The sequence below is a fragment of the Epinephelus fuscoguttatus genome, linkage group LG21, assembly GCF_011397635.1.
Source record: "Epinephelus fuscoguttatus linkage group LG21, E.fuscoguttatus.final_Chr_v1".
Taxonomy (NCBI): domain Eukaryota; kingdom Metazoa; phylum Chordata; class Actinopteri; order Perciformes; family Serranidae; genus Epinephelus; species Epinephelus fuscoguttatus.
In genome coordinates, this window is record NC_064772.1 from 19637290 (window position 1) to 19664726 (window position 27437).

General features: G+C 41.5%; 2 protein-coding genes across 4 annotated transcripts in view; both read right to left on the reverse strand.

The window, feature by feature from the left end:
- The window catches only part of nck1b (NCK adaptor protein 1b), a 37402-nt gene extending 16443 nt beyond the window's left edge, over positions 1-20959 (reverse strand). The window contains exons 1-3 of one of the 2 annotated variants that reach the window (XM_049564921.1): positions 20763-20959; positions 5554-5606; positions 2950-3190 (exon numbers count right to left, since the gene is read on the reverse strand). In XM_049564921.1, coding sequence (XP_049420878.1) covers positions 2950-3175 — 226 coding nt within the window. In that variant the 5' untranslated portion in view covers positions 3176-3190; positions 5554-5606; positions 20763-20959. The remainder of the gene's footprint in view (positions 1-2949; positions 3191-5553; positions 5607-20762) is intronic. The other variant, XM_049564922.1, reaches the window with a different exon arrangement.
- Positions 20960-23600: 2641 nt separating this feature from the next.
- On the reverse strand, positions 23601-26822 carry slc35g2b (solute carrier family 35 member G2b). Of its 2 annotated transcripts, none has more exons than XM_049564918.1 (2): positions 26392-26822; positions 23601-25138 (listed from the first exon to the last, which is right to left on the reverse strand). In XM_049564918.1, exon 2 carries the CDS (start codon positions 25109-25111, stop codon positions 23861-23863), a length of 1251 nt encoding a protein of 416 aa, XP_049420875.1. In that variant the 5' UTR covers positions 25112-25138; positions 26392-26822; the 3' UTR covers positions 23601-23860. The 2 variants fall into 2 exon arrangements, with proteins under 2 accessions (XP_049420875.1, XP_049420876.1); XM_049564919.1 differs by lacking the exon at positions 26392-26822 and adding an exon at positions 25403-25748.
- Positions 26823-27437: the final 615 nt, after the last annotated feature.

Genomic DNA, 27437 nt, shown 5'->3' on the forward strand with positions numbered 1-27437 from the left:
TAAGTTCAATGTCTGGGCTGAGGCAAAAAGGTTGGGACTCTGGGTGCAAGTGATGCAGTAACGAGATGTCAGTGTTTTTTCCTTTCATGTGGCTCAGAATCGCCTTCTCCCCCATGTTGACGATGTCAAAAGATTTCACACAAAGCTTGCATCTAGCTCTGTGTGTGAATTGGGAATCCTTGGCCAACCAGTATTTATATACGACATTGTCAAGCCATCCATCCAAAAACCTGCATCTACCCATTGTGAACCACGTGAAACTCGTCTTCTTGTCGAAGGTGCAGTGTTGGAGTGAAACTTGATACCTGGGGGGCTGGAGGAGGGTCATGGGGCAGCGGACTGGACATACCACTTGTCAATCAGGTAAAAGGGGCGGTATGTTTTCTGAGACGTTTGCTCTCACACAAACTGTGCTTGGCCCGGCACAAAACACGATCCGGATTGATTAAATTACTTTTGGAAATACCTAATTTTCTATTTTAGAAAACAGTATTTTAGAATAGTGGTAATAGTCTGGAAACATAAATATTTTTCCACACTTTATTTTTCACTTTCCATACTTTTTAATGCCTGGAAATTGATCAAATTTATTTCCATACTTTTCCATACTTGCGTAGGAACCCTGTGAGAAGGTGAAGGACGAACCCAAGGTGATCTGTAAACTCATCTTCATTGGTCGACTACAAACATGACGCATTATCTGAAACATGGAAGTAGCTACATGCCCTTTAGCCACTTAGCACAATCATTACTGCTTTGCCGACAGCGTCATTAACAGGCGGCTCGCTCAGTGTGTGACGTGCACTTGTAGATAAAATATAGGCCTATATTAATGAAGGTTCATTAGTACAGTTTTGTATTTCTGTGTAATGTAGCACAGTGTTAACAATGTTACTGATACTATTCTTTCTCACACCTTCAACTCAAACCATTGTGTTGCCCCGCCCAAAATCTATCATTTCATAATTACATTAATATTGTAAACATGTGGGCGACTAGTCGACTAATGGCCCTAAATGATGACTACTGGTCGACTAGGAAAATTCTTAGTCAGGGGCAGCCCTACCCTGAATATTCTGCTGATCTGTTCCAACTCTCAAACTCTATGTGGAAGAAAAGGAGCGAATAGTCGAATATTCCTATTGAGCAACCAAATGCAATTCAACTGACATAATTGTGTATGAGTGTGGTACAGCCCGAGTCAGTGTTACAAGAAACGTGACTAAAAGCTGTAAATATAAAAAAAAACGTTGAGGTCTCTTCCTGTCCTTATATAATTTTTCATCTGAGTATTTCAGCACACAGCTCTGCCCGGATGTCAGCAGTCTCCTCTCACCACAACACTACATATAAAAACACACACACACACACACACACACACACACACACACACACACACTGTGCAGCTAACAGGAAGACACAGTTCACATGTCCAACAGATAAGTGTTTCGCAAACACTGCATTGTGTGATACGCTTACAAAACGATGACACACTTCTGGTTAGAAGAACCCAGAATACCCCCGTTCTTTCAGTACCTCTGTGCAGGGAAAAACTACTTTGAGGCCTAGGGCTTCCTCGCAGGAGGTCACCCTACGCAGGGGAAAGTCATCATCGCCACATCAAAAAGCAAAAGAGATAAGGCTACCTCTTTTGTCAGTCTCACAAGTGTGGTTTGATGTTATGTATTTGTCAAATGGGGCCATAAACAACAGGACCCAGCTGCGGTGTTGAGCTTCACAAAAATTACATTACACTACAAAGTACTATGTTAATATCACAACAAAACCACATTTTACTGTCAATAGTGTGCAGTTATTTTTGAGTGTGCCTTTAAGTCTCAGTGGCAAATGCTGGTGTTCAAACTTTAACTTCATCTAATTCCCAAACAAACATGGCTGAAGTACACCAACGAACATTGTTATCCCATCATGCTATTAACCGAGACAATGACGCCCCGCAGAGCCGAACACATTGGAGATTAGAGACTGAAAAGCAATAGAAACTAAAGACACACATACGCAGGGGAAATGATCAAAATGCAAAATCACAGGCAAAACAAATACCAGGTCATCTGGCTGTGTTCCATACTGGATGCTAACAGTCAGAGTGTGTATCCCAAATTATCATGATTGTCTGTCATCAAGGAGAATTAAGCTAAGACAAATGGTAACCTTGGCTCACACACACAGTTACATTTGGCGTGCTCCTGGCAGTACAAGGCCCTTGGCAAATGGCAGTGCCCAGAAATACTGCTGCAGTGTTGACAGAGCAGACAACACCTGTGCCGCATCAATACTGGTCGTAATAAAAGCGCAGGAGATATTAGATTTGTCAACATAAATCAAAAGCATTTCATCTGTGTGCCACAGAAACTAAATCTCCTAATTTGTTTGTATCTAGATTTAACCTCCAAACAACCTCTGAAATCAAAGAATATACTGCTGCCTTACCTGTGTGGGTGCTTCAAGGTAAAATGGAAAAACGCCACGTTGCATTAGACACTACACTGCAGACACCTGTATCAGAAACTAAAGCCTCAGTCTAATTGCACTGTGAGAAGAAAGTAGCTGTCTGCGTTTCCACCAATCAGACATCAGCCTGAGACCATCTTCCTGTGGAGGGTGTTACAGAGTTAACGAGATACCACAACCCTGTGGTCAAATACAAAACTTGAGGTGGCGCTGGCCTAGATATCTCATGTTGACTCCATATAGGCTGAACAACAATTACCAACTGTATGAAACACAGAGCACTCTCAATCAAAAAGGTGTCATGAGTATAAGAAGACAGAGAGTGCAAATACAGGTTAACTGGCATCTTGAGAGCTCCTCGAATTAAAATAAACAGACTTTTGGAAAGTGTAAACTTCAACATGAGTTCTGGCCAGTGCTTATCAAACTATCATTCAACACTTGCACACTGAAGAAACCATGATTGATTTGTTTTACCAAGTGTGTCTTTGAGATTCTTGACAATAGAAGCTTTCCTGGCACTGTTTTTCCTCTCCACGTAGTTGGACGGCACAAAGCCTGTTTTGTTGGTGGCATTTCGAACCCTCCACCAGGACTTGGAGTCGTCGAGGAGCCAGAGGCGCTCGTTTTTCTTGATGTCCAGCTCCTGGTCCTGCTGGGCCATGTAGTCGAACTTGGCGATGACAATCACCTCTTCCGTCATCTTGCACTCGGTACACTGGAGGAAAGAGAAAGGAGAGGACAGAGGAAAAGAAACGGATGTCAGATTGGCTTTGTCTCGTATAGCCAAACCTATGTCCACACTTCATTTTTGGGAGAGGTCTGGCTGAACCCACTGTAATTCCAAACCAAGGGAAAAAACACTCCTGGTTGTTGGTATTTTTTCCTTTCTTTATTTCTCTTGATAGGGACAATGCAGAGTATGAGACTGATGTGCTGCACATAAAGTTTACAGCTATTGCTACTTTCCAACTCTTATCCCTAGTTGGGCTTTTACATATAGAAAACCTAACATGAAATTAAACACACAGAGTTTTAGACATCATAAAACTACAATACACTATAAACATGGAAGGCACAAAAAAACATATACCACAATCCACACACCAAGGCCTGCCCCCTTGATAGTCGACCAAATGTTAGTCGACCAGAAAAGTTATTAGTCGACAAAATGTCATTGGTCCGCCTGGTTCAACGCCTGGAAGAAGATCAGCTCTGTGCTCAGGATTTCAGGTAAATAGGCTATACAGCGCATGTTAAGGTTGCTTAGCGCCCGACCTCATGTTTTCCAGACGGTTAAAGACGCAACATGTGTACGGCCCCTAATTTCCAGGGCTGGTACCTGCGGTTATTCCACAGGCTAGTTAGTAACATGTCGGACAGGAAATCCAAAGTGTGGGATCATTTTGAGAAGGTGAAGGACGAACCCACGGTGATATGTAAACTCATCTTCATTGGTCGACTACAAACATGACGTATCGTCTGAAACGTGGAAGTAGCTACATGCCCATTAGCCACTTAGCACAATCATTACTGCTTTGCCGACAGCGTCATTAACAGGCGGCTCGCTCAGTGTGTGATGTGCACTTGCAAATAAAATATAGGCCTATATTAATGAAGGTTCATTAGTATTTCAGTTTGTATTTCTCTGTAATGTAGCACAGTGTTAACAATGTTACTGATACTATTCTTTCTCACACCTTCAACTAAAACCATTGTGCTGCCCCGCCCAAAATATATCATATTATAATAAAATTAACATTGTAAACATGCAGTCAACTAAGCGACTAATGGCCCTAAATGACAACTACTGGTCGACTAGGAAAATTCTTCATCGGGGGCAGCCCTACCCTGAATATTCTGCTGAGTTCTGTTCAAACTCTCAAACTCTATATGGAAGAAAAGGAGCAAATAGTTGGATATTTGTTTTGAGCAACCAAATGCAACCGACATAATTCTGAGTCTGGTACAGCCCAACTCAGTGTTACAAGAAATGTGACTGAAAGCTGTATATATTTAAAAAAAAAAAAACGTTAAGAGGTCTCTTCCTGTCCTTATATAATTTTTCATCTGAGTATTTTGGCACACAGCGGTCAGTATTGGTTGACTAAGACAATTCTTAGTCAGGGGCAGCCCTACAAATACCACAGTACATATACCACAAGACATCTACTGCAACAGACATGCCACAAACACCAATGCACTTACACTCATACTATTTCTTTAAACCAATCACAATCGTCTTGGGCAGCTCTAAGCCCAGGAAGCAGCAACAGTGCTCTTGCAAAATAATGTCAGGAGGGAACTTGTTTTGGTGGAACATTTACATGTGGGGAGGTGAGCCTTAGCATTAAAACGTCCTTATCCAAGTAGAAGAAAACACCACATAAAACATTAAATGGTGTTTTAGTGTGTTAATTGCAAGCTCGGAGATTGTCGTTGTTTGACACAGTGCTAAAATAAAGTGTGGAGATCGGCCTGTTTCATATAGTGACAGGGATTTTGAAAATGGTAACAAAGATAGTGGAGGGCACTCTGAAATAGTCAGCCAATGCTATATGCTGTGAGTCAGAGTACAGGAGCTAGAGTGAATGTTCTACATTAAAGAACATTTTAATTACCTAATCAACAAACTACTTCTATTATACAGTAGAATCTGGGTCAGTGATGATGTTATGAGCAGCAGTAGCAGCAGTGATAAAGTTACCTCAATTTCTACCACCAGAATGATAACGATGAACACAAATGGCACAGTTTCTCTTTCAGTAAAACAACACAGGGTTTGCCTACAGGAAGCTTGTAAGCAGAGGTGGTGAGCAATGCTGACTTTTTTTTCTTGTTCTTGTTGTGCAATTATCACAAGTTGACGTGTAGTTAATGTGGTAACCATTACTAGGAAATTTGCTAAACCTAATTTTCACAGAACTCCCCTTCAAATTATCAAGAGTATATATCTCTATCTGCCCAGCCTTCATACACATTCTGTTCTCCAACTGTGCCGTCTGCTCCAGACACAATGCTACGCTAAGAGACACACCATAAGTAAATTTAGAAACTGTGTTTGGATATAGATAGTTGTACCTGTACTGCATCAAAGCTGAGAACTTCAAGGGCTCTGACACTTCTCTGTAGACCTAGGAAAAAAAAACAGAAAGTACAGGAGAATTCAAAATAGACTCTTCTCAAAATCTGCCCACAGATTTCTTTAATAATATTCAAAACCTTGTATCTGTAACTCTGTTAAAGTGACTTAACCGCAGTCCATATAGCGCTTTATTTCTGCATATGTGTTATCCAAATATCCCACAGCTAGGCCTGACTCCTGAAGAAATGCCAGCTACCATTTCCACAGTTTAGTCTCCTCAGGCATAATTTCCCCAGACCAATTGTACTCTTGAAATAACAGATATAAATGACTATTCTTTTCAGTCTTCAACACTAACAGCTGCCAAAGAGTATAGAGCCAATCTTTGAGTATCCACATTCTTTATAAATTTACAGAGGGGATGATTTCCTCTCAGAAGCAGTCCAACTATTGTCTATTGTGTTCGGCATCAAGCATGAACCTGAGAGCCAGGATGATAGCAAAGATTACTGTAATAGGGAAGTGAAGAAGAGGGGCACTGTGCGTCAGTGGTGTAGCTACGTCAGAGAGTGAAGCTCTCACTGAGCACTAATGATGTAGGATATTGCTTTAAATTTAGCCCAGGCCAATAAATATTCCTACGTGTGCAGCCTATGCAAATGCTGTGATTATGTGAACCGCATTACAAGCATGGCTCCATTGTTTGCAATGTCGCTTATCACAAGAGCTTTCAAGTTCCCTTGGGCATTTTAAAATTATGATTTGGGAGTACTCTGATACACAATCAAAACTTGTTTGTGTTCAACAATGAGCACATTCACAACAGCCGGTCTTATGACCCATGTAGCCATCGGCACATCTATGCTAAGGTTAATACAGCAGCACTGGAGGAGTGAGGCACCATTGAAGTGGCTGCTTGGCTGCTCTGATGTCATGGGAGTGGATGGAGTTTCACCTTTCCTCCCCCCGACTGACTTCAGGGACCAGACACTGACCTCATTGATCGAGGGCACTTGGTTTTTATTTGAAGCAGAAGTGTCTTGGTTTCAGCTGCAGCTGGCCTTGAGATAGGACCAGAACCTGATCTTAGGCAAACACACGGAGCCAAGCTAACTCTGAGCATGATTAGCTAAGGGGAGTAAAATAAACAGTAGGCTAAATAACCATAGGCTGAGAACTGAGAAGAGCTTTACTTATGCTTTTCTAGAGAAAAAGTCAAGATGCTGATCAGATGGTTCATCATTTAAGAAAACAACACAGTGGATGACAGTGCCAAATAGGGGTGCCGAACTCTGTACTTTCAAGGGTACTTACTGAATTACACTGGTACTTCTGAGTTCCGATTTACATTAAATCAATTGGTGCCACATTTCAGTAACTGTCTGAGAGCCCATCTTGTCACAAGAATAATTTAGAGCATAGAGAAAGAGAGAGATGAGACGACAAAATCTCTGCTGCTTATTCAAGTCACAGTGAGTCAGGACAATAGTAAGGATAGACCGATATGGATTTTTTTAGGGCCGATGCCGATACCGATTTTTGCCATCACCCTTAGCCGATGACCGATTATGGACTGCCGATTTTCTTGAGCCGATATTTGGGGCCGATACTGCTTTTGCTCCCTCAATTTACATAAAAAAATGACACAATGATAACAAATATTACAGGTCTCAAGCTTAAAATAAGAAACATTTATTGAACAGTAAAGAATACTAAAACAAGATGGAAAGTTGAGGTAGAACAGGTAGAATATTATTATTATTATTATTATACATTCAAATAAAAAAGAGTTCAGTGCTCTTAAATCTTCCAGTAATGTCTTTATAAAATAAAAAAATATTTAAGCTAAAGCATAAATAAAACAACAACTACTGTACACAGTAGGATTCAACAGCTTTGTTCAACTTAACCACATACTTTCAAATGAAAAAAAAGTGCCAGGGAAAAATAAATCCGCAAACCCACGCGCGTATCGGCCGATGCCGATACAAGTAAAAAAACTCAAATATCGGCCCGATATATCGGCCGGCCGATGTATTGGTCTATCCTTAGACAATAGTGAGCTGAAAGTTGTCCCAAGTGTTCTGTACACTTCTCGAAACTCAATGCAGACAACAGTCGCTCAGAGACACACACGGCAGCGTTCTCAAGCTATCCCTGTATTATGTGGTGTCGGAATAATTGGAAATATTAGTTCCCCATTGTGAAAAATCACTTCCACACCCCCCTCAAGTTAAAACACCAACTAGGAAAGTCTGCAAAACTTTGGGTGCACGACTTGCAGAGTTGATCGTATTACGCAGAAACATGGCAAACAAAAGTACTTGTCTGGTTGATGTTAATTGACCTACTGCATATTAAATTTTGTTTACATGTAATTTGTAACATGGTGTTAGGTTGTTACTGTGAGTTGCTGTTCACATAGAGTGACCTTGATTAGTAAGAAAAGGTAAAGCAATATTTCAATGGTTTTAGGGAATGTAGGCGACTGGTGCAGCAACAAATCTGGGAAATAAATTCCTTTGTAATATAAACTGTTTGACCATACTAGGATAGCAACATAAATCTTCACTGGGACATTAAGCGCTCTGAGCAATAAAATACAACACGTCTTCCTTGTAGCATCCGTGTTGTTTCCACATTACGACTTAGAAGCTCATGAACACACCAGAGCCAGAGAAAAATGACTTCACAACTTGAGTAACGGGGCCATCCACGGAGCATGTGAATGCATCATACAGCCTGGTGACAGACAGTGACATGCTGAAAGTTGTGGGGACGGGTTTGAGAGGGGAGAGGGAGGGCTTTTATTCTGTGTGGTTTGTAAAATGCTCTGAATAAATGCAGCCGAGCAGAGTTATGAGTTTCGCCTACACTGTACTCATGAAGGTAATAAAATAATAATATGGTAGCTCCGTAGTCTGAACCATGGCTGCAAACTCTTCATTGCCTCCAACGCCGTCAACAGCAGCACATTACAGCTTCACTCCCTCTGTTATTAGCTTCCACAATAAAAGGCCTAGACATATACACTGCATTACTGCTTAGTAAGAGGCCACACAACCAAGTACCTTACATAAATAAAAAAAATGTTTGAATTGAAAAGTTTGGATGCATTTTTTACAACTGAAATTAAATTTGCTATTACAGAGAGAGTAAAGTACTGAAAACTGTTAGTTCAAATGTGTACAGTACCCAACCCTAGCACCACATCTCATTTCCTCCTCTTCATTAAATGAAGGGTGGCTGTGTCATTTAAAGATCCCAAAGTGTCTCCACATTTCATATAACCAGTTTTAAAGGGGACACCTGTGGTCTGTTTTCCCCCCATGGGGTATGTTGTTGACTTCCCTTACCAAAAAACATTTGGGTGTACACTGTGGGTTTTATCTCATGGCATGTTATTGCCTGCTCCTTTTCCATGTCTAATTAAATTAATGAACACTGGGAGAAATGTTAGGGAGCGGCACACAAAAACAAAGAGCTGATTTACTCTCCTCGAGTGCTGCCTCTTTCACCAAGACAAAGGCAACAATCTCTCCACTCCCTGGGCTGGGCTGGATAACTGTCTGCCAAAGAGGCTGACAAGTGTGTATATGTGCTGCTTCTCCATTTACAACGTCCCTCCCTTACTATCTTTTTCCCCTCACTTTCTACTCTCCCTGCCAATGCATGAAAGACTCATCAATGTGGGACAAACCCCTTTCCCAGCTATCTCCCATTTTCACAAAGCACACTGCATCCCAGTGTCACTCCTTTTAACTGCCGTCACCCCCCCCCCCACGTCTAGGGTGGCGGTGCACTAAGTGCACACTGACACCGCAATGACTTACGATAGTGCAGATGTGAGGGTGGATCAAAAAGTTGGGCGACAGATGCTCTGAGCTAATCGCGCAGCTGCAGGCTGAGCCCAGGCCACTCGCCACTCCAGAGTACTAAACGTGAGGTCAGACAGGTCAAACTGCTCAAATGGTGTCATATCCACAGTGGATCTCCGTTTACCCTGCTGTCTGGCACAATTACCAGGTACCAATCCATCACCAAACCCACAGTGCACATAAATAAAAGCAAAGCTCAGCAAGTCCGACTAGAGTTTTCATCCATTTGTTTCAACTTTCATACTTCTCTTAAAAAAAACAGCATCTTATCCTGTTTTGTGATCACAGACACAGATCATTGTAGGACCTAAGATGCAACAAGTGTGGGACTGTCTTTCTGCCATAAGGTCAATTTGATTACTGACAACAGCATCTGCAACTGATTGAGCAGATTTTTACAGCACATCATGCAGAAGAAGGAGAGTTATCCAAAAAGGTAAAGAGTTGATTTGGGAATCTGGAAAAGACTGCCCCAAATGTAGGCCAAATGATGTAATGAATCACACAGCTCACCGTCAAATAGCATATGACCTTTATAATGAGTAACTGGTTGTATAGATGTTTTGAACGAGCAAGACCAACAGTGAAAATAACTTGGGTGCTAAACATGAAGCCAAAAAAAAAAAAAAAAAGGATCTGTACGCACGAGCTCTGCGGTTGTCAACAAGGGCGACCACATGGAATGGTAGACAGGTGGTCAAATCTGGTGGCCAGTGGTAACTGCAGGGTTTTCCCAGCTAACTGTGGATACGTCTTCTTCTGCTATCCCTCCCTCGCAGTATGATAAATGGATGTGCTGACAGAAGGGTGCTAAAAGAATGTCCCTGCTGATATTTTGTTTTTCACTATGTAAAGTTGCATTTCCTGTCGCTCCTTAAAAATAATGAACAGTGGTTCAAAGCAGTTTGAAGCCGCGGCAGCAGAATGTATTCAATTTGCATTAATGTTACCTTAACAGTAGCTGATTTCATTACAGCTCCCATAACACAGCAAATGAGTAGCCCACCTACTTAACTATGGAGGGGGAACACAGAAATTGGGCAACTTAATAGCAGTATATTTGATAAGGACTGCAAGTATATTGTCAGAAAAATATGACAAACACCCAAACTGACCTCTTCAAAATGCTTAATTTGTCACTCAAGAATCCAAAACATCAAATATTTTATTTACAATTATATAAATCAGGGAAAAACAGCAAGCCCTCACATTTGTGACCAATGTCGTATGTTTAGCATATTCTGCTTTAAAAATGTTAATCAAAATCGTAATTTATTTTTTGTTTAAATGGACCTTCTATGCTCATTTACTTGTATTTGCGGTTTCTACGCAAACATGTTTACATGCTTTAATGGGGATGAAATAGGGATGCGCGCAATTAGTCACCCCCTCGCTAGTCGGCACCAGAAATATTAGTCGGTTAAACCAATTAATGTTTTATTCATGTACAAGGCAACTTAACTGTCACGCAGCCTCCCACCACTAGTGAGGTCTGCAGAGCCGTCAGACAGCAGTCCCCCTCCCCACGGCAATGCTCGAGTAGAGTGGAGCTTTAAAACAGCACAGTGGGAAATTGGAGAGATGTATTCTCGCAAAACCAGCGCAGTTTAAGTGAGTTGTTGTCAGATGATGTGCGGGTTTGCATTCATACTGCACGGCGCAAAATGCCTCTCATTTCAGCTGAAATTTAATTATAAATTACATGATGTTTCATTAACTTTAAAGTGAATTGCTATCATTTTTGTCGGATAATCTGCAAGGTTCAATGTCTTGTACTTCAGCAGCATTTAAAATCCAACATGGTTGTGCGACATTATGATTAAAGGCTTTAAAGGGCTATTAATGCACACAGTATTTTTTGGGATAATATTTCAAATACTTAACATGTTTTCTGAGTGTTTTCCTTTTCTTTTAGACTAGTAGACTCATCTTAATCAAAATTTTCGTTTAGTTGACAGGGAAATTAATCGCCAGGAATATACCTAGTTCAAAAACACTTTATTGCCCCCGTACTCTCTGTGCTGGAACACCAGTATTCACCCTCTGTCTGGGACACTCCGTTTTAGCACCTGTCTCTTTAAGGCCCCATCTCAAAGAAGCCTGGTCTGCTCTGACTGGTCAGTGTTTCAGGGTCTACCATGTCTAGACATCTCTGCACCATGATCACCTCAGTCGGGTAATAACTGTAACAGAGTGTAGTGGCACTTCCTTTTGAGTAACATCACCAATAAAAGCTTCAAAACCCCAAATCTTCACAACCAGACATGTTCCAGTAGAAATATAATGCAAAATCAGGGAGAAATTAACAACATCGGCAACCAAGAATATGTTTCCCAGACGTTAGCATGTAGCTACAATATAGGCTGTGTAATGTAAATACCTGAAGAAGCGTGTCTGAAGCAGATGACCTTATAAATAAATTTGTCAAGAACTGATGTCAGCTTGTCTCAAAAGTAGACAAAAAAATGTTGAAACACAGTATCCAGAACTGTCTGAAGGTATTTGCTCGCAGGGATTACTTTTACGAATGTTTACCTCATTATTTGAAATGTTGGCCATTGTTTGAGTCCTATTTGGTATTTTACCTACAAAACAACTCCACGCTAAAACAACTAGAAGAAGAAGAAGAAAGACCTTTATTGTCATCCTTCAACATGTGTATGAACTAGGGGAGCCACAACAAACTACAACTACAACAAACAAGTCACAGGCAACAATACTAGATTGAACTCCATGACAGAATAAGTTTACAAATTACAGTTAAACCTACTTGTGTCATGCAAATAAACTGTACTGTTAACTACTAAATACCAAGCTGATACAGAGGGCCCATCTTATCTCTGCCACAGCAGCAGCTGTGGGGCAGTGACAGGTCACCCAGTGTTGCTATCAGTCATCCACTCATGTTCTCAAGAGTGCTAACACTGGTCACAACTGTTTTCCATCAGCAAAGGAGAACTTACCCAAATCTGGGACAGCTATCTTCAATAGTTACAAAGGCACAGCAGTGATTACTTATTAGATTTTAAGAAAATACCTATTTGTTAGTCAATAAAATTAAAGAGGCTGTGACAACACACTAAACACTGTAAGCCACAAGCCACAACAACTGCATATCAGCGGTGTGATAGAGATGCAGTGTGCAACTTTGCGATGTTACTATGAAACAACACTGACATGAGCCGACCACATCCTGCAGTCTACAGCTGCTGCCACAACCCCTTGTGTCTCAGACACAAGTGAGATCTAGTCAGAGAGCACACCCAGTGGCCTGTGTGGTAAAGCATGATATGGGGATACTAGAGATATGCATAAGAAGTAAAGAACTGGAGTAGCATTAGTGTGAGTGGCTCTGACTTTATCTGCCAGGCTGACACCACTTTGTGAAAATGATGTCACAACAGTTGGATACCGTATGATCTAAACAAGCCTAAGAGAACAATTATGGATCGTTGCCTCTCTTCTCTGCGGGAGCAAATAGTGCCACTGCTCGACAGGACTGCTGAGGCACTGAGACAGCAACAGCATGAGCTCACAGAGGCAGACAGAGTAACCTAATCCCTGTGACAGCCTGCTAAAATCACAGCCTCTGCTGCCTTCTGGAATGTGCTCTGTATGCTCACTGCTCACTCAGCCCCTCTGGCATTGCTGCACTTCCTCCAACTTACACCAAAACTCACAGTTTGGCCACGGGGCAGGTCTGGCTTCACAATCGGAGAGCGCAGGACGGCGGCGGACCGATGAATACGTGCTTGTGCTTTTCTTTTTTTCCCCACATCGAACCACTGCGACTAAAACCCATGAGACTGCATCTCGTCCCAGTTGTCCTAGATTCTCTCAAAACAAAACAGAACCACAGCAGCAAAGGGTCATGGGAGACTTGGCAGGCCAGCTGTGAGACAGGAAGTGTGGACACAAGGGTGACCGGATGATGGGAAAGTGATGCAATCTGACAGAGTGCAGGCTTGACCTCTAAGTGGAGATGAGCTCAGATAACTTATCTTTGCTTTGCATTAATGCATGTAATGTATCTCAATTAAGGGATGAGGGACCAAATGCAGCACCACTTTAAACTTAAACACCGGTGCTGCTGGGAGAAAAAATTATGTTCCCCATTACTGTTCCACTATCAAATTAAAACTTAATTGAGGACAGAGGGGCCTCTAGTGTTTTGGGCTAAGCATATCGGCTCATGACTGTGTGAAAGCAGTTGGTTATCCACCCCTCGGGATCACCCTCTGCAGTTGGGAATGGCCTAAAATAGACCGGGGCTCATGTCCTTTGAGAATTGCCAGAGATTTACTCTCATAGCAACAACCAACACCAAAAGTTTCGAGCTTCATTTGAGGCCAACTTCACATCAAACGGCTCGCTCTATGCTCAAAACAAATCCGTGAGAAGCCTACACAAATGACACTGTTTGAAATATGGTGTAAAGCAATTTAGCCACAAAACAAAAAGTCACACGCAAAATCACGGCCGGCCACTTTGACATACTGTACAGACAAATTACTTAGAAAGACAAGAGCAGTGTGTGCGAAGCTTTGAGGAATCTCTTCCAAGTGTACTGAACTTTAAACCCTTACAGCAAACCTACATATTCTCACAGATTCTGCACCCCTGTCATAAAAGAGGATATTTATTTTTTGACAATCAGAACAAGTTATAATGATGCTGATAAGGAAAATAAATATGCACAGCTGAAAAGAGTTTTCACTTCCCCATTTTCACTTCCCAGTTTATTACGACTGCATATTTTCCACTTCACAAGGCGTGAGGCTGGATGGCACTGTCTGGCCCACAGAGAGATGGCACTGGTGAACTGACATGTCGTTTTTGTGGCTGGAAAACAGGATGAGATGTCCTTTTTTGTGTCCTTTATTTTGGAATGGTGGGATCAGCTCGACATAAAAAAAGATGACACAAACACAGTGTCTCTCATATGAGTGCCTGTCAAAAAAAAAAAAAAAAAAAAGGTTTTCACAAGTGAGCAAATCAGTGATCTGTATCACCCTCGAAAAGCCTGATCAAAGCACTCTTATCACACACCACAACAAATTACATAACCAAAGTGCTTGTCGGAGACATGTAGAAAAGCTAAATTTAGAAATAAGACCACTGCAATGGTATGCAGAAATAAATTGAATGTAGGCCAGACTCACATTATCTACCTATTACTTCCCAGTATTTACACTAAATGAGTTTTAATGTCTACAATTGGCCTTAGCAGCAGCCTACCAGCACTAAATCACCTACATCCTCTGTTAGCAAACGCACACCAAAACATAATACCTCTATGTGAGACAGGATCTATTTCCTCAGACCCCACCTACATCAGCAGAGCCTACACATCCGTATCCACGCCCTGCTCGTTGCTGGAGTTGCCAGTTGTTGTTCTGGGTGGCCTGTTTGCTTATAGCTACCAGGTCCAACGATGGCCACATCCAAGAAATCTGGGATCAAGGCAACGGCAAACTAAACCTTCAGGTTACCTCATCAACTCTGGGAGCTCCGGGGGATTTCCCGATGACTAATCCAAGTTTACAAAGCAGGAGGATTCCTAACATCAAAAAGTGCTGTACAAGAAATCTGTTTGTGGTTAGGTTTTGTAGTAGCATTAAGAGTCAGTAAAAGAGATGATCCACATAAAATCTAAATCTGGCCGCGCAGTGTGCTGTAGCTGTGTACCTCGTTGCAAACTGCAGCCTTCTGGAAAAACGCTATTGTTGCAGTCAAAATAGCAGATCATTTGTAAACCGCAAGATAATAATGCCAGACAGCCTGTGTCAGAGAGATGAAATGGATACACTGGCTTCCTCTTAGTCTTTGTACATCCTGGCAAATATGAGCCCCAGGGTGCTGTCACAATAGGACTAAACAAGCCACTTGGGAGGACACAAGTCTGGGGAGGGCCACGTGTTGGGACTTGTGTATGAGCATCTGAGAGCGGGAGGCATTCCAGATTGCATGGTGATGCCACAGCAAAAAAAAAAAAAAAAAAAAAAAAATCTGGGGTATGCACAAATCCACAAGATGTTTGATAGGAGGGAGACAAGAAAAACATTTTCCACAGACATCCTCACCTCACCTGCCCAACTGAGAAACAACCTACACACATTTTCAACAGTGGAAGAACTGAGCTTGATGAAACTGAGAGTGTGTCTTTTTACTTTAAGCCACCATGTGTACAGTCAGAAAAGGACAACAGATGACAATATATTATATCAACACCTCTGAGGAATCAAACCTGGGGACAGTGAGATGAGTCAGCTGGCGGCTCCACAACGACTTAACACATTTTTGGATGGTCATATTTTTCTACAAGCAAAAACCTGTGTGCTGCCAAAACTATTTGAAGGATGCTGTAATCACATAGTTGCTTTAAAATCAATTCAACACTGCTGCAGCTGCTTCTGTAATGACAAATATGTAACATCTTAAACAGGCCAGACAGTGAAGGGATTAAGCCCGACTTTAACTCTCAATTAGTCTACCCTGACTAATTTCAAAATCAGGCCAACTTTCTGCCAGACTTTGTCATTTGACGTTCAGTTTGAGGGGGGTTATGGCGCCTGATTAACTGCCTCAACCATCAACAATTTCTGGCATGTCAGAAATTTTGGTCAGCTATCTTGCAGTTTCAACACTTCCACAATCCACTTTCCTACATGCTGCCAAACAATCTGTTACAACAGGTGTTGAGCTTGTTTAAAATGATCTAATTACTGGAGAAGTGTTTTACATACTGTAGCTAAAACTGTACTTCTGTCAGATAAAACTGAACTTCGCTGCGGACCAGACAGACCATATAGTCTGCACCTTCCAGCCATCTGTACCTACATATATATATATTTTTCCTCTTATACTTTCAAAATAGAACTGCAAAAATTAATGCTGCCTTTCTCCCCTTTGAATTAACTTTGTTGGGACTGTCACCAGATAAAACCAAACACAGTGAGCATTAAAGTTGCAGGTTCTGGCTCGGTAAAAATGCAGTGTTTGCAAAGCTTTAGAATTCTGTTTCCCTAAAAGCACCTTAAGGCCAGCATATGATTCAGCATAAACATGTACAATGAAGATCATCATAGCTTTAAAATACTTCTGGTAAACAAAGACAATAGTGTTTTATATGAAGAACTGTTTGAAGGTCTGAATGGTTCTTTACCTGGGACTAGGGCTGGACGATATGGAGAAGATCATATATCATGATATGTTTAACCAAATACCTCGATACTGAGTAGGGTTGACTATTGATGCTTTCAGAAAATATGTACACAATAATATTTCTGACAAATAATTATCAGTAATGTGGATATAGTGATTAAGTGGGTAAAGGAAAATAACAGAACAAGTTCAGCCTGGTAAGTTCATAAAATTACACCACTATACTGTAATGTATCACTGGGCAATATGCACTGAAATTATATCCTGATATTTTTAGGCTGTATCTCAATACACAATATATATCTCAATGTTTTTAAATCTCCTATACAGCACTTCATCAATGTTAGGACTGGGAGATAAAATCAAACATAATATTTCTTAACAAATACCCTCTCTGATGCGACAAAGTTATGGCAATGGTGACAGAAAATATTAACTCAATGAGATTTTTGATCAATAATCATCAGTAATGTGGATATAAGGACTAAGTGGGTTATGGCAAGTATTAAAACAAATAGAAATTGACACATTTACATCACTTTGCTGTAAAGCAGTCTTTAAAATAGGGCTGCAACTAATGATTATTTTCACTGTCGACTAATCTGTCGATTATTTCTTTGATTAGTCGACTAATCATTTTATTGAAAAATGTGTCAAAATGTTGAAAAATGTCAGTCTGTCTCTCCCAAACCCCAAAATTACGTCATCTAATGTCTTGTTTCGTACTCATGCCAAAGGGTTTGCTGCCAATATTTGAATGTAAGAAGCTGAAATAAGAGAATTTTGTGGTACTTTTATTGTACTTTTCTATAGAAAATGACAAATTGATTAGTCGGCTACTAAAATAGTCACAGATTATTTTAATAGTCGATTAGTTATCGATTAGTCGACTAATGGTTGCAGCCCTACTTAAAAATGCCAGAAAAAACACCATTTATGCCATTTCACGATACAATGGTATCCAAAATCTAGGCCGATATATAGTCTGATATCTCGATAACGATAAGATCTTCATATTGCCCAGCCCTACTGTAATGCAGCCTTTAAAACCAATAAAAGACAACACTTTAAATATTACGATATCCAAAATCTAAGGCGATATCTAGTCTCATATCACGACATCAATATATTATCGATATACTGGATAGTCCTACATGGGACCACCAATAATGATGACAGAACCATTGACTGAAAGTCTTCAGAGGACACTGTATTAGATTGAAACAGACTTGTACTGTAGACCTACTTTTGGTTCAACAAATTTACATAAAATATCTAGAGATGGGCAGACTAAACATAGCCTCAGTGCATGACAGTGACAATGCAGCTGCGCTTCCAAAGCATACTTTCATCAAGACAGAAATTTACACTTCTAACGAGACATTTTGACATCATTGCTTTTTTAGTCACGGATACACAACAAATTCTGTAATGAGAGCCGCAGTTGCAAGTACACACATCCTCATTTTCACACTGCCAAACCCACTGAAAGGAAAAACCCTGAACCATAATGAACTAATAGAGAAAAACACCACTGAAACTGCACACTTCTTTCCTCCTACATGAGGAAGTCAAATCACTCACTCTAAATGAGAAATGATAGTGAATATTTCAACCGCACACAGGCTAGACTGTAAAGTTTTACAGAAGTGAGGAGAATGACATGGCACCATCTAGAACTGCTTTGCTTCATGACTTTGCTTTTGCGTGCATCATCAGCTGAACAGATTTTTATGTTATCAGGTCAACTAGATAAAAAAGTGCACTTGTCATTCCCTTTTTCAAGTTCCTTTTTCAGCAGGTGACCTTGGTTAAAACACCTCGGTTCTGTTATCGACTATTCAAACAGCCCTAGATGCATGAGCAGTCAAAGGAAAACATGTCAGACAGCAACAGACGAAATCATGAGAGAAAATAAGGAAATGGAAGAAAGCGCGTGCAATAAGTGAGATTACGAAGATAAGAAGAGAGACGATTACGGGGGGAAAAAAAAATCCCCCCCCCCCCCAATTTCTCAACTTTAGCAGAACTCTAAAGCCACTTAATAAATCAGAATTTTATGCTTGTCATTTGACCAGGGAAATTTTCAGCCACATTAGATTTTTGGCCATCTCGAAAATGCACAGTTGGTATTTTCCCCTAGGCTGTGAGGACAGATTTGGCTGCTTGAGGCCAATGGGAGCACATAGCAAGCACTGAGAAAGAGGCAGTGGCAGGAAAAAGAGCTCATCACTGCATATCCATAAGATTATACTGTCATAACACTCAAACAAGGGCGCTGTTAGAGGGTATCTGAGTCAACAGGACCTATAAATAGGACATGAAGTAAATAGGGCCCCATCACTGCAATATCAACATGCACAGCTGAATAGTGAAAGCTTAAGTTCGGGAGGGGGGGTCCTCGATTCTAAACGTGAGCTCACAACCTGGCAGCTGATGGGTGCAAACGTTGTCCACGGGTCTTCCCAAAAGCCATTTTCATGCCCTACAAATTGGCCTCTATGCTCCAGAGAAATATAATATCATCAGCCCTCAAGCAAATCATGGTGGTAATCAGGTCTCTACCATCTTTCTGTCCCTAACCTCCCTCTGACTCCCACTGAGAACAGAGCTACAGCAGACCAAATGTCTCTCTCCCCCTCTCACCTCCCTGAGACCTTAATGAGAGACTGTGAAGAGGTCTGTCAGTGTGACAATAATTAAAGAAACTACTATTCAGCAGCTGCAAAAAAAAAAAACAAAAAACTTTGACAGACACACATGCTACCCCTTCAAATCACTCAGAACTAACCACATATCTCCAAATTAATATCTGCCAGATAAAACCACTCCAGCCATATTAATCTGCTGATTGTTTCACAGCGCTGTTGAAGTTTTGCAGCGGGGCCACACACAAACACGAGCCGCGAGAGCTTGCCAACAATTATACAGCCTTATCGGCCATTGTGCTACTGAAGCATGACATTTAGTCTGGCTTTGGTTGTGTAAGGTAGAAACAATGTTAGGAGATAAGCAGAGGGAGCAATTATCTAAAATCTTGCCCCAAAACAGAAATGGTTTCACTTACACAGTACATTTGCCTACCTATTAGTGCTCTCCCTGGGTGGATGGAAGTTAACATTTCCCTACTAGTATGCAGTTGTTAGTTACTGTCTTTGAATTGGTGCTAAAGGGATTAGTCTACTGACACACAAATAAGTCTTTAGCAGCTTCTCCAGTGTGAATAGCTAGGCTTTTATGTGCTTTATATTAAGTAATCAGAATATATTTGGATTTGGGACAGTGTGAAGCTGTCACCTTGGACTTTGGGAAACTAACGGATATTTTTCAGTATTTTTCTGACATTTTATAGGCTAAATTATTGTGTAATTGTTACTAAATATCAATAAATATTAATGAAACTCCAATGCATCATCAAAAAGCCATATTGGGAGGCAAGAAAGAGATGACAGACTGACTACAATACCCATTTATGTGTGTCAAATCACAGCTAACAGGCTGTTAAACACAAGTACAGGGAATCATAAGTTAATTTTAGGGAATGTCTCCATCGTTACCATGACCAAGCTGGCTCCAATCACTGCACAACAACGTCAACTTGAGCATTAGTTAACGTTACGTGTAACATACATGTACTAAGAGGGAATGCAGTGACTTAGAGGATGCAGTTTGCATGATAACCCGTTAACTGTGGCTGCCACTGAGGCGTCCTCTCCATTTTCAGTCTCAGGATAAAAAAGCGTTAACGTGGTGCTCTGCATGAAATGAAATGTAGCCACCTTCAGTGGCTGTGCTGCAGTTTTATCTGAGCTTTTATCTTGTAACTTAAGCCTGACAGCGTGTCACGCTATCTAACTTGGCTAACGATAACCCGGCTACGAAAAATCCACCAAAAATGCCACTAACGGCCAAAAATGTCTCGGTTACAGCCAAACTAACCGCTAGCCAGCTGGGTAACCGTATGTTGGCCATGTTGGCAAGGCGACAGACTGGTTTTGTCTGGGTTAACAGTTAGCTGTTAGCCGACGTGACTTGTAACGTTACTCGGTGAATCCAAAGGATAGCAGGAGCTAGCCTGTAGCTCTCGATAGAAACGTTACTGCGGTAGCCTGGATCAGATAGCTTCACAGTCAGTGGCAGCTCAGATTCACACCGTGTCTTACCTGATTGCTGACGGCCACCTCTTCTTATCTCCTTCTGGAAATATTCAGCGTCTGGAAGCGTCACTCAAGTGATATCCAGAAACCTCGCTGGGAGCCAGATATTTTTCCACTCCAGCAAGCTAGCCTAGCTGATGAGACGCTGTGCCCCGTTGGAATAGCATTTCTATATCAAAGCATGTCATTGCTCAGTAGCACAGCTAGGCTAGCTAGCAGCAGCTTCACAAGCTGTTCGGATGCCAAGGTCCCGCCCACTCGTTTCCGATTGGCTGCTTAGGAATCGACTCTGTGTTGATTGGTCCGTGGCGCTGTCAGTCAATCACACTGCAGCTGCCGATGTTTTGCATTCCCATAAGCATCCATCATGATTTTTGCCTTGTGAGGCTAAAGACTCAACCCAAACACCACTATAAAAAAAATATGACTATGAAAAGAGATAGACAAATATATCATATTAGTCTTTACTTATATATTACTCAATATATAAATTAATTTGGCTCTAAATCAACTGCAAAAGAAACTTTTACTCCAGGCCTTTACAGCACTGAGTGGGGCTTAGACGTCATGTTGTATGATTTTGTGAAAGTTGCAATTTTTGCAACTAGATAAAGAAATAGAAATAAATATAAAAGAGTGGACAATCAGCTCACAAAAAATGAATTCTTTTTGAATGTATGATAGCCTTAATGTTAGCTGCAGCTGGCAATATGTTGTCTGTACTTGAACTATGGCCTTATCTGTTGAAAAGATACTGTAGAGACACCTACATTTCTCAGCATGCTGGACTGAGTAGTGTGTAGTTTTCTGTTAAGTGTGCTGTTTTCTGTTCCACACACGGGTGTTTCTGTTCAGAACATGATAGTTATTGTCATTTGTGTGTTAATTTATTGTTTGCACCACCATGTGACAACTTCTGCTTTACAGAGAACGAGTCTGACGTTCATCTGCTATCTGTCAATAAAGATTGACAGAGCTCTGAATTACTACCTCTGTGAAGCACAAGTTTCCACAATATATTCAATGGCTGGAAAGTTGCTTTCCACTAAAAACTGCTCAGTCATCTCTACAGTGCGGCACAAATAGAGACACACACACACATTCATACAATAACTCATCATCTGATTCCATTCAGAGCCCTCCTGGGAAGTGATACTTCTAATAAACATGTCTGTGGTGAGGAGGGTTGCAGAGTAATTTGGAAGGTTGTGCAGCTCGCTGCAGGATGCAGTCTGTTTCCTGCTCAAACAGATGGGCCTCCTCTACATGTATTCTGCTTTCTGCACCCAAAATCCCATCTCAAAACAAGACTGATGCAACACATATAATGGAGACTAAACCCACTTTATCTCTGTTTATTCACCCTTTGAATAAATACACTTTAACTATGAAGTTTTTTAAAGGAAAATGTGACATGACAGAGCGCATGTTTTCAAAGTCAAAGACAATTTCACATTATTACGTGTTTATGATGGTGGTTGTTCGTCTTTTGGTTTTAAATGGATTGAGGTTGTGGTTTACTCACCATTTTATTGACTGTGACATCAGTGATAGTAGATTGTCATCACACATTGATTTGATTTCAGCGACACCGCTGCTGTGTGTGGTTATAATATAACCACAAGGCTGATTATTCACCATTTCAATAGAAATATGTTAAACATTCAACAGAGTGTCATAAATTTATAAATTTATAACACTTAATCAAGTCATAAATTAGTCCAACCTCTGCTTCTGCTTAGTAAATAAAAAGGCTTTAGATGAAGTGTGTCATGCCAATTGTTTATCTTGTTTTAATCTAATAACAGCTTAATATTATTAACTACTGAATATACTACTAATTGCCTTCATGATTTACTGTAATAAAACATAACTTCAGCTAACACTGAATGAATAATGGAGTGGATTTTGAATGCCACCTGCTGGGCTTCTAGTGAAACACCCATGTTGAGTCCCTTCTGAACCACAACATGTCCTCTTTCATCCGCACTGCATCATCATTGTCATTATTTCATTCCATCACTGTTGCTTTGCCTCAGGGAAATCAAAGAGACCGACTGTCCTGGCTCTGTTCTCTACACGGAGAAAGGAAACAGTGCTGGTGAGCCACTGAATCGGCCACTACGGAAAAAGCAGATGGTCTCATGTTGTTAAAGGGAACTTTAATTCAATACAGTGCACATGCCTCGGGGCATTAGTTTGATATGCGTCTGAAAGTAAACAGTAGCAGCGTCCAGGGACGTAATCGCTAGTGTTAGATATCAAGCGGCTGCTGGGGCCAGAACGGACGTTAAAGGCAGTCAGAAAGGTGCAGTTTGTGCACAAAATATTGTACATGGAATAATACAGATTGCTAGTTTCCTTGTGCACAAAATAATCTTTGATGTCCCATAAATGTCAAAAGTCTACTTGTAAACTGAGGCACGTTTAACAAGAACAGCCCCAGTTATACAGTATACGACAGGACCTCTATCCCAGCACATAAAGGTCACTTTATCCACCCCTGACTCCTCTATAATGCCATTTCATTTGAAGAAATTCCACAACAGATTAAGGCTAACAAAAGCAATACCAGTTATTTTATGAAAACATGGGTGGTATTTATTTTTATTCTTCCTTTCCTTGTATGTGTGAATGATTTCTGGGCTGACATTTACACACTGTGACAAGTGTGGCAGTGTGACAACAGAGGGATACACCAGACCTTGTTGATGTTGTTATTATAAAAAGGTGCATATCATCATTAAAATGATCATTTCACACTGCCACTCACAAGACCAGATTCAATATGGTTTAAAATGCTGGAGCAAAATGAATCACAAAAATTAAACTGGCTCTTTTTTCTTTTCTTTTCTTTTCTTTTTTTTTTTTTTGCTGACATTTTGGTCTTTGACACATTTTGACATTAAAGCAGAACTATCAGGGGGACATAGTCACCATACTACATTTGTCTTTTATTTCACACACAAATATTAAGACATTAGTTACACAACTGGCACCCTTCCAACAACACAACAATACCAAATCATCAGATGAAGATCCAGACATTCTTTAAATTGCACAACCAAGCAACATTGTAAACAAATAGACTGACATATCCAAACTCATTTGATGGGCGAGTCAAGGATCTCTTGATAATCCTGCCGGATGGCCCTGCTCACCCTGTACAGCTTGACTCCTGTCAGGGTGAACACACTGACCATGATGACCAGACATCCGATGACATCGTAGACAGACGGGATCATCCTCAGAACAATGAGCTGGAGGAACATGGCAACCACGATCTCAAGGTGCTGCACTGTACTGACTAAGGCTGGATGAAACTTGTTTAGAGCATAGTAGACTCCGAGGAACGCCACAGTGGAGCAGATACAGATCCCAATTAAATAGCCCCAGGTCTCCCCATCCAGAGGAATGATGGGCTCCTGCATGATAAACATGGTGGAGGCACCCCACACTGTGCCCGTCCAGCCGAAGGTAAAGAGTGCCGTCCACATGCTGACACGCTCTTTGATGGCTCTGTAGACGATCATGGAGAGGGCAGCGGCCAAGCCGGCCATCACTGTCATTGTGTAGCCAAAAGCCTCCTTCCAAAACCCCAGCCTGGACTTCTCCTCGTCTGCAACATTTGGCACCATGACCAGGCACAGGCCGAACACGCTCCCCACCACTGTGACCACATCTGTGTAGCTCAGCCTCTCATCCAGCAACAGGAAGGCCAGTATTGCACTGAAGACTGTGGTGGAGGCACGCCACATGAGGGTGCCGTTACTGGGTGGTACTATGGCAAAAGAGGTGTAGGCGCAAGTGATTGAGATGACGTTGCACACGCCATAAAAGAAGAGACGTAGACGGTAGCCTTTAGGGCCAAAGGGGGCCTCATGGTAGTAGAAGACCACCAGGATGGACAGCACCTGGATCACGGAGCGGATGAAGAGCAGCTCGAGGGAGGGCACTTTAGAGCGGTCGGCTGCTAAACGAGTAATCAGTGCCACACAACCGTGAGCCACCGCTGCCCCAAACAAGGCCATCCAGGTCACCCTGGAGGCCAACACATTCGCCTCTCCGAAGCTGGCCAGCTGGCCCCCGACCCCCTTGTCTCTTTGCACAGTTGGCTGCTTGGGCTGGGTCTCCATGGTTCCAAACAAAGTCCTGCTACCTTTGGGGTCTGACACAAGTCTCTTTCCCACACTAGATTCTGCAAAGGCGCCAAACTCCTCAAAAGAGGGTGCGTCATCATACCCTTCATCGCCAGGCTGGGGGAAGTGTGTGGCATATTTCACTGTCACTGTGTTCGGGTGGATCTTAACCCGCTTTTTTGATCCATACTGCAGCGAGGATGAGGATACATCCATGTTTCCTTATGCGTCAGAGGGGGTAATCTGAAAAACGGAATAAAAATTGTTGCAGTGTTATTGAGATGAAATGATATTCAAATAAATCACTGCCCTGCGGGCTGACTTTATCTCTCTAATCAGCCAAAACACAGCCTTTTGAAAACAGAGAGAAACGTTTGCATAATTCATACCATTTCCTAAGTATCCACATCTCACACCCACACACACATACACACGTGCTGCAGACACACACTCCTGCATGCACGCGGATAGAGCACACACTTGCTGTATCACCCCTATCTCACTTACCTTTTCACTCTGCCCGGCCTTACACTTGTGTAGTGTTACTTCTATATATATCCCATGCAAGCTCATATAAGCCAAGCAGCAAACACTCTGAGGCTGATGCAGTCTGATGGGATGAAATTACATAACAGGAAACCACAGAGGGGACGATACATGAATGTGGGCCACGTATGAGATGAATGGAGTTGCACACCATAAATGAACAAACCCTGAAACAAGGAGTGTGTGAAAGGGTTAAATGGTGCTGGATAGTCGGAATGGTCGCCTCAGTGGGGAGAGATTTCTGATGCTTTTCTGAAGAAACTGAATTTTGCTTAAGGGTGACATTACAGAATGTTATCATAAAGGCAACACATTTTATTATAAAAGAAAGAAAAAAAGAAAATCCTGTAGATATTAAAAATACTATTATTAGCACTATTTTTTTAAATTAATATTACTACTATATTTATTCTGTCAGTCCTTTCAGACACAGCATGATTTAAAACCACAAGGGGGCAGATAGATACTCCTATTTGCCTTCTCCCCTCTTACATGCGGTTGCTCCTCCCTTTTGAAATATACATGAATAAAACTTGATGCTTAATAATAAACGATGGCAATGTAATGTTGTGTCTAGGGTAATTAAATTGAAATTAAACATCTTAATATTGTTGAGTTTGAAACACAAAACTCAATGCTGTGAGCACTTACATCCAATTTAACCATGGCTTAGTAAAAAAAAAAAAAAATTATTAGGCTATTTTCAGAAATTCGAGACAGAAAATCGCGAAAAAAAAATCAATTTCTCCGTCAGCTTATGATTCAAATTGATAAAAGGTTGCCATGTGAATAAATAAAATAATGTAAATTTAGGTTTAAACTGGCGCAAACAGCGTCTTTCCAAGCTTGATGCGTTAAATTCGTCATAAACAGACATTTTACGGACGCTCCTGTGTGACGCGTTTGCGCACTTAACTGAGTGCATGAAGAAAAACACAATATAGCCTTACCTTTTGTTACTTGAATAGTTCCTATTGATGCATGGACCCGGGTTCGTATCATAAATGAAGATCTCGTTTCATTTCTTGCTCCTTACATTTGGTCATCTGCCATTTCCCCATCTTCCCCCTTCGAGTGGAGCGCCTCTTGGAGATGCGTACTGCTTATTTGTTCCCCACGCTGTCGACGGACGCTGCTGCTGCTGCTGCTTCTGCTGCTGCTGAAGCTGAAGCTGCTGTTGCTGAAGGCGATGATGATGATGATGATGATGATGGTGGTGGTGGTGATGATGATGATGAAGCTGAAGCGGGAGTGGGGAAGCCAGGGAGAGAAGCAACTGTCACTGTCACAGCCAGTGGTTTCTCCTCCTCGTCCTCCTCCCCACTTCTTGCCACCTAGACTCGCTCATTCGTCATCTCTCAGGAGAGAAAAAGGATGTGCGTCGGTCACTCATCATCATCATCATCATCATCATCACTACGGTCATAATTTGAAATCCCATCCTTTAAGAGCAACATTTGATTTGTCCATTTGAAATATTTATGACATAAAAGCTTTGCCACTATCGTCAACATGCATCAGCTTAATTGCACTTTACATGATATATGCAATTAGTCTATCATATGTAAAGGTTTGGGTTTACCCTCTGCTACTTTGCTGATTCTTAGGCATATTTGCAACATCTCCCATCCTCGGAGGAGTTTGTGTGTCCCTGTGAGTCAGCACCTCCAAATCTGAGGCCATAGGGGGGTAGTTACTGCCTCAAGCCAGGGAGTTGAAGTATCTCAGGGTCTTGTTCACAAGTGAGGGTAGAATGGGACGTGAGATAGATGAGCGATATGCGGCTTCTGTAGTGGTGCAGGTTCTGCGTTGGTCCGTCGTGGTGAAGAGGGAGCTGAGCCAGTAGGCGAAGCTTTCGATTTATCCATCTACGTCCCAACCCTCACCTATGGTCATGAGCTCTGGGTGGTGACCAAAAGAACGAGACTGCAGATACAAGCTGCTGAAATGAGTTTCCTCCGTGGGGTGGCTGGGCTCAGCCTTAGAGATAGGGTGA

What these genes read in the sequence shown, in the direction of transcription:
- slc35g2b (XM_049564918.1), bottom strand. Translation starts at nt 25,111, where the DNA reads ATGGATGTATCCTCATCCTCGCTGCAGTATGGATCAAAAAAGCGGGTT.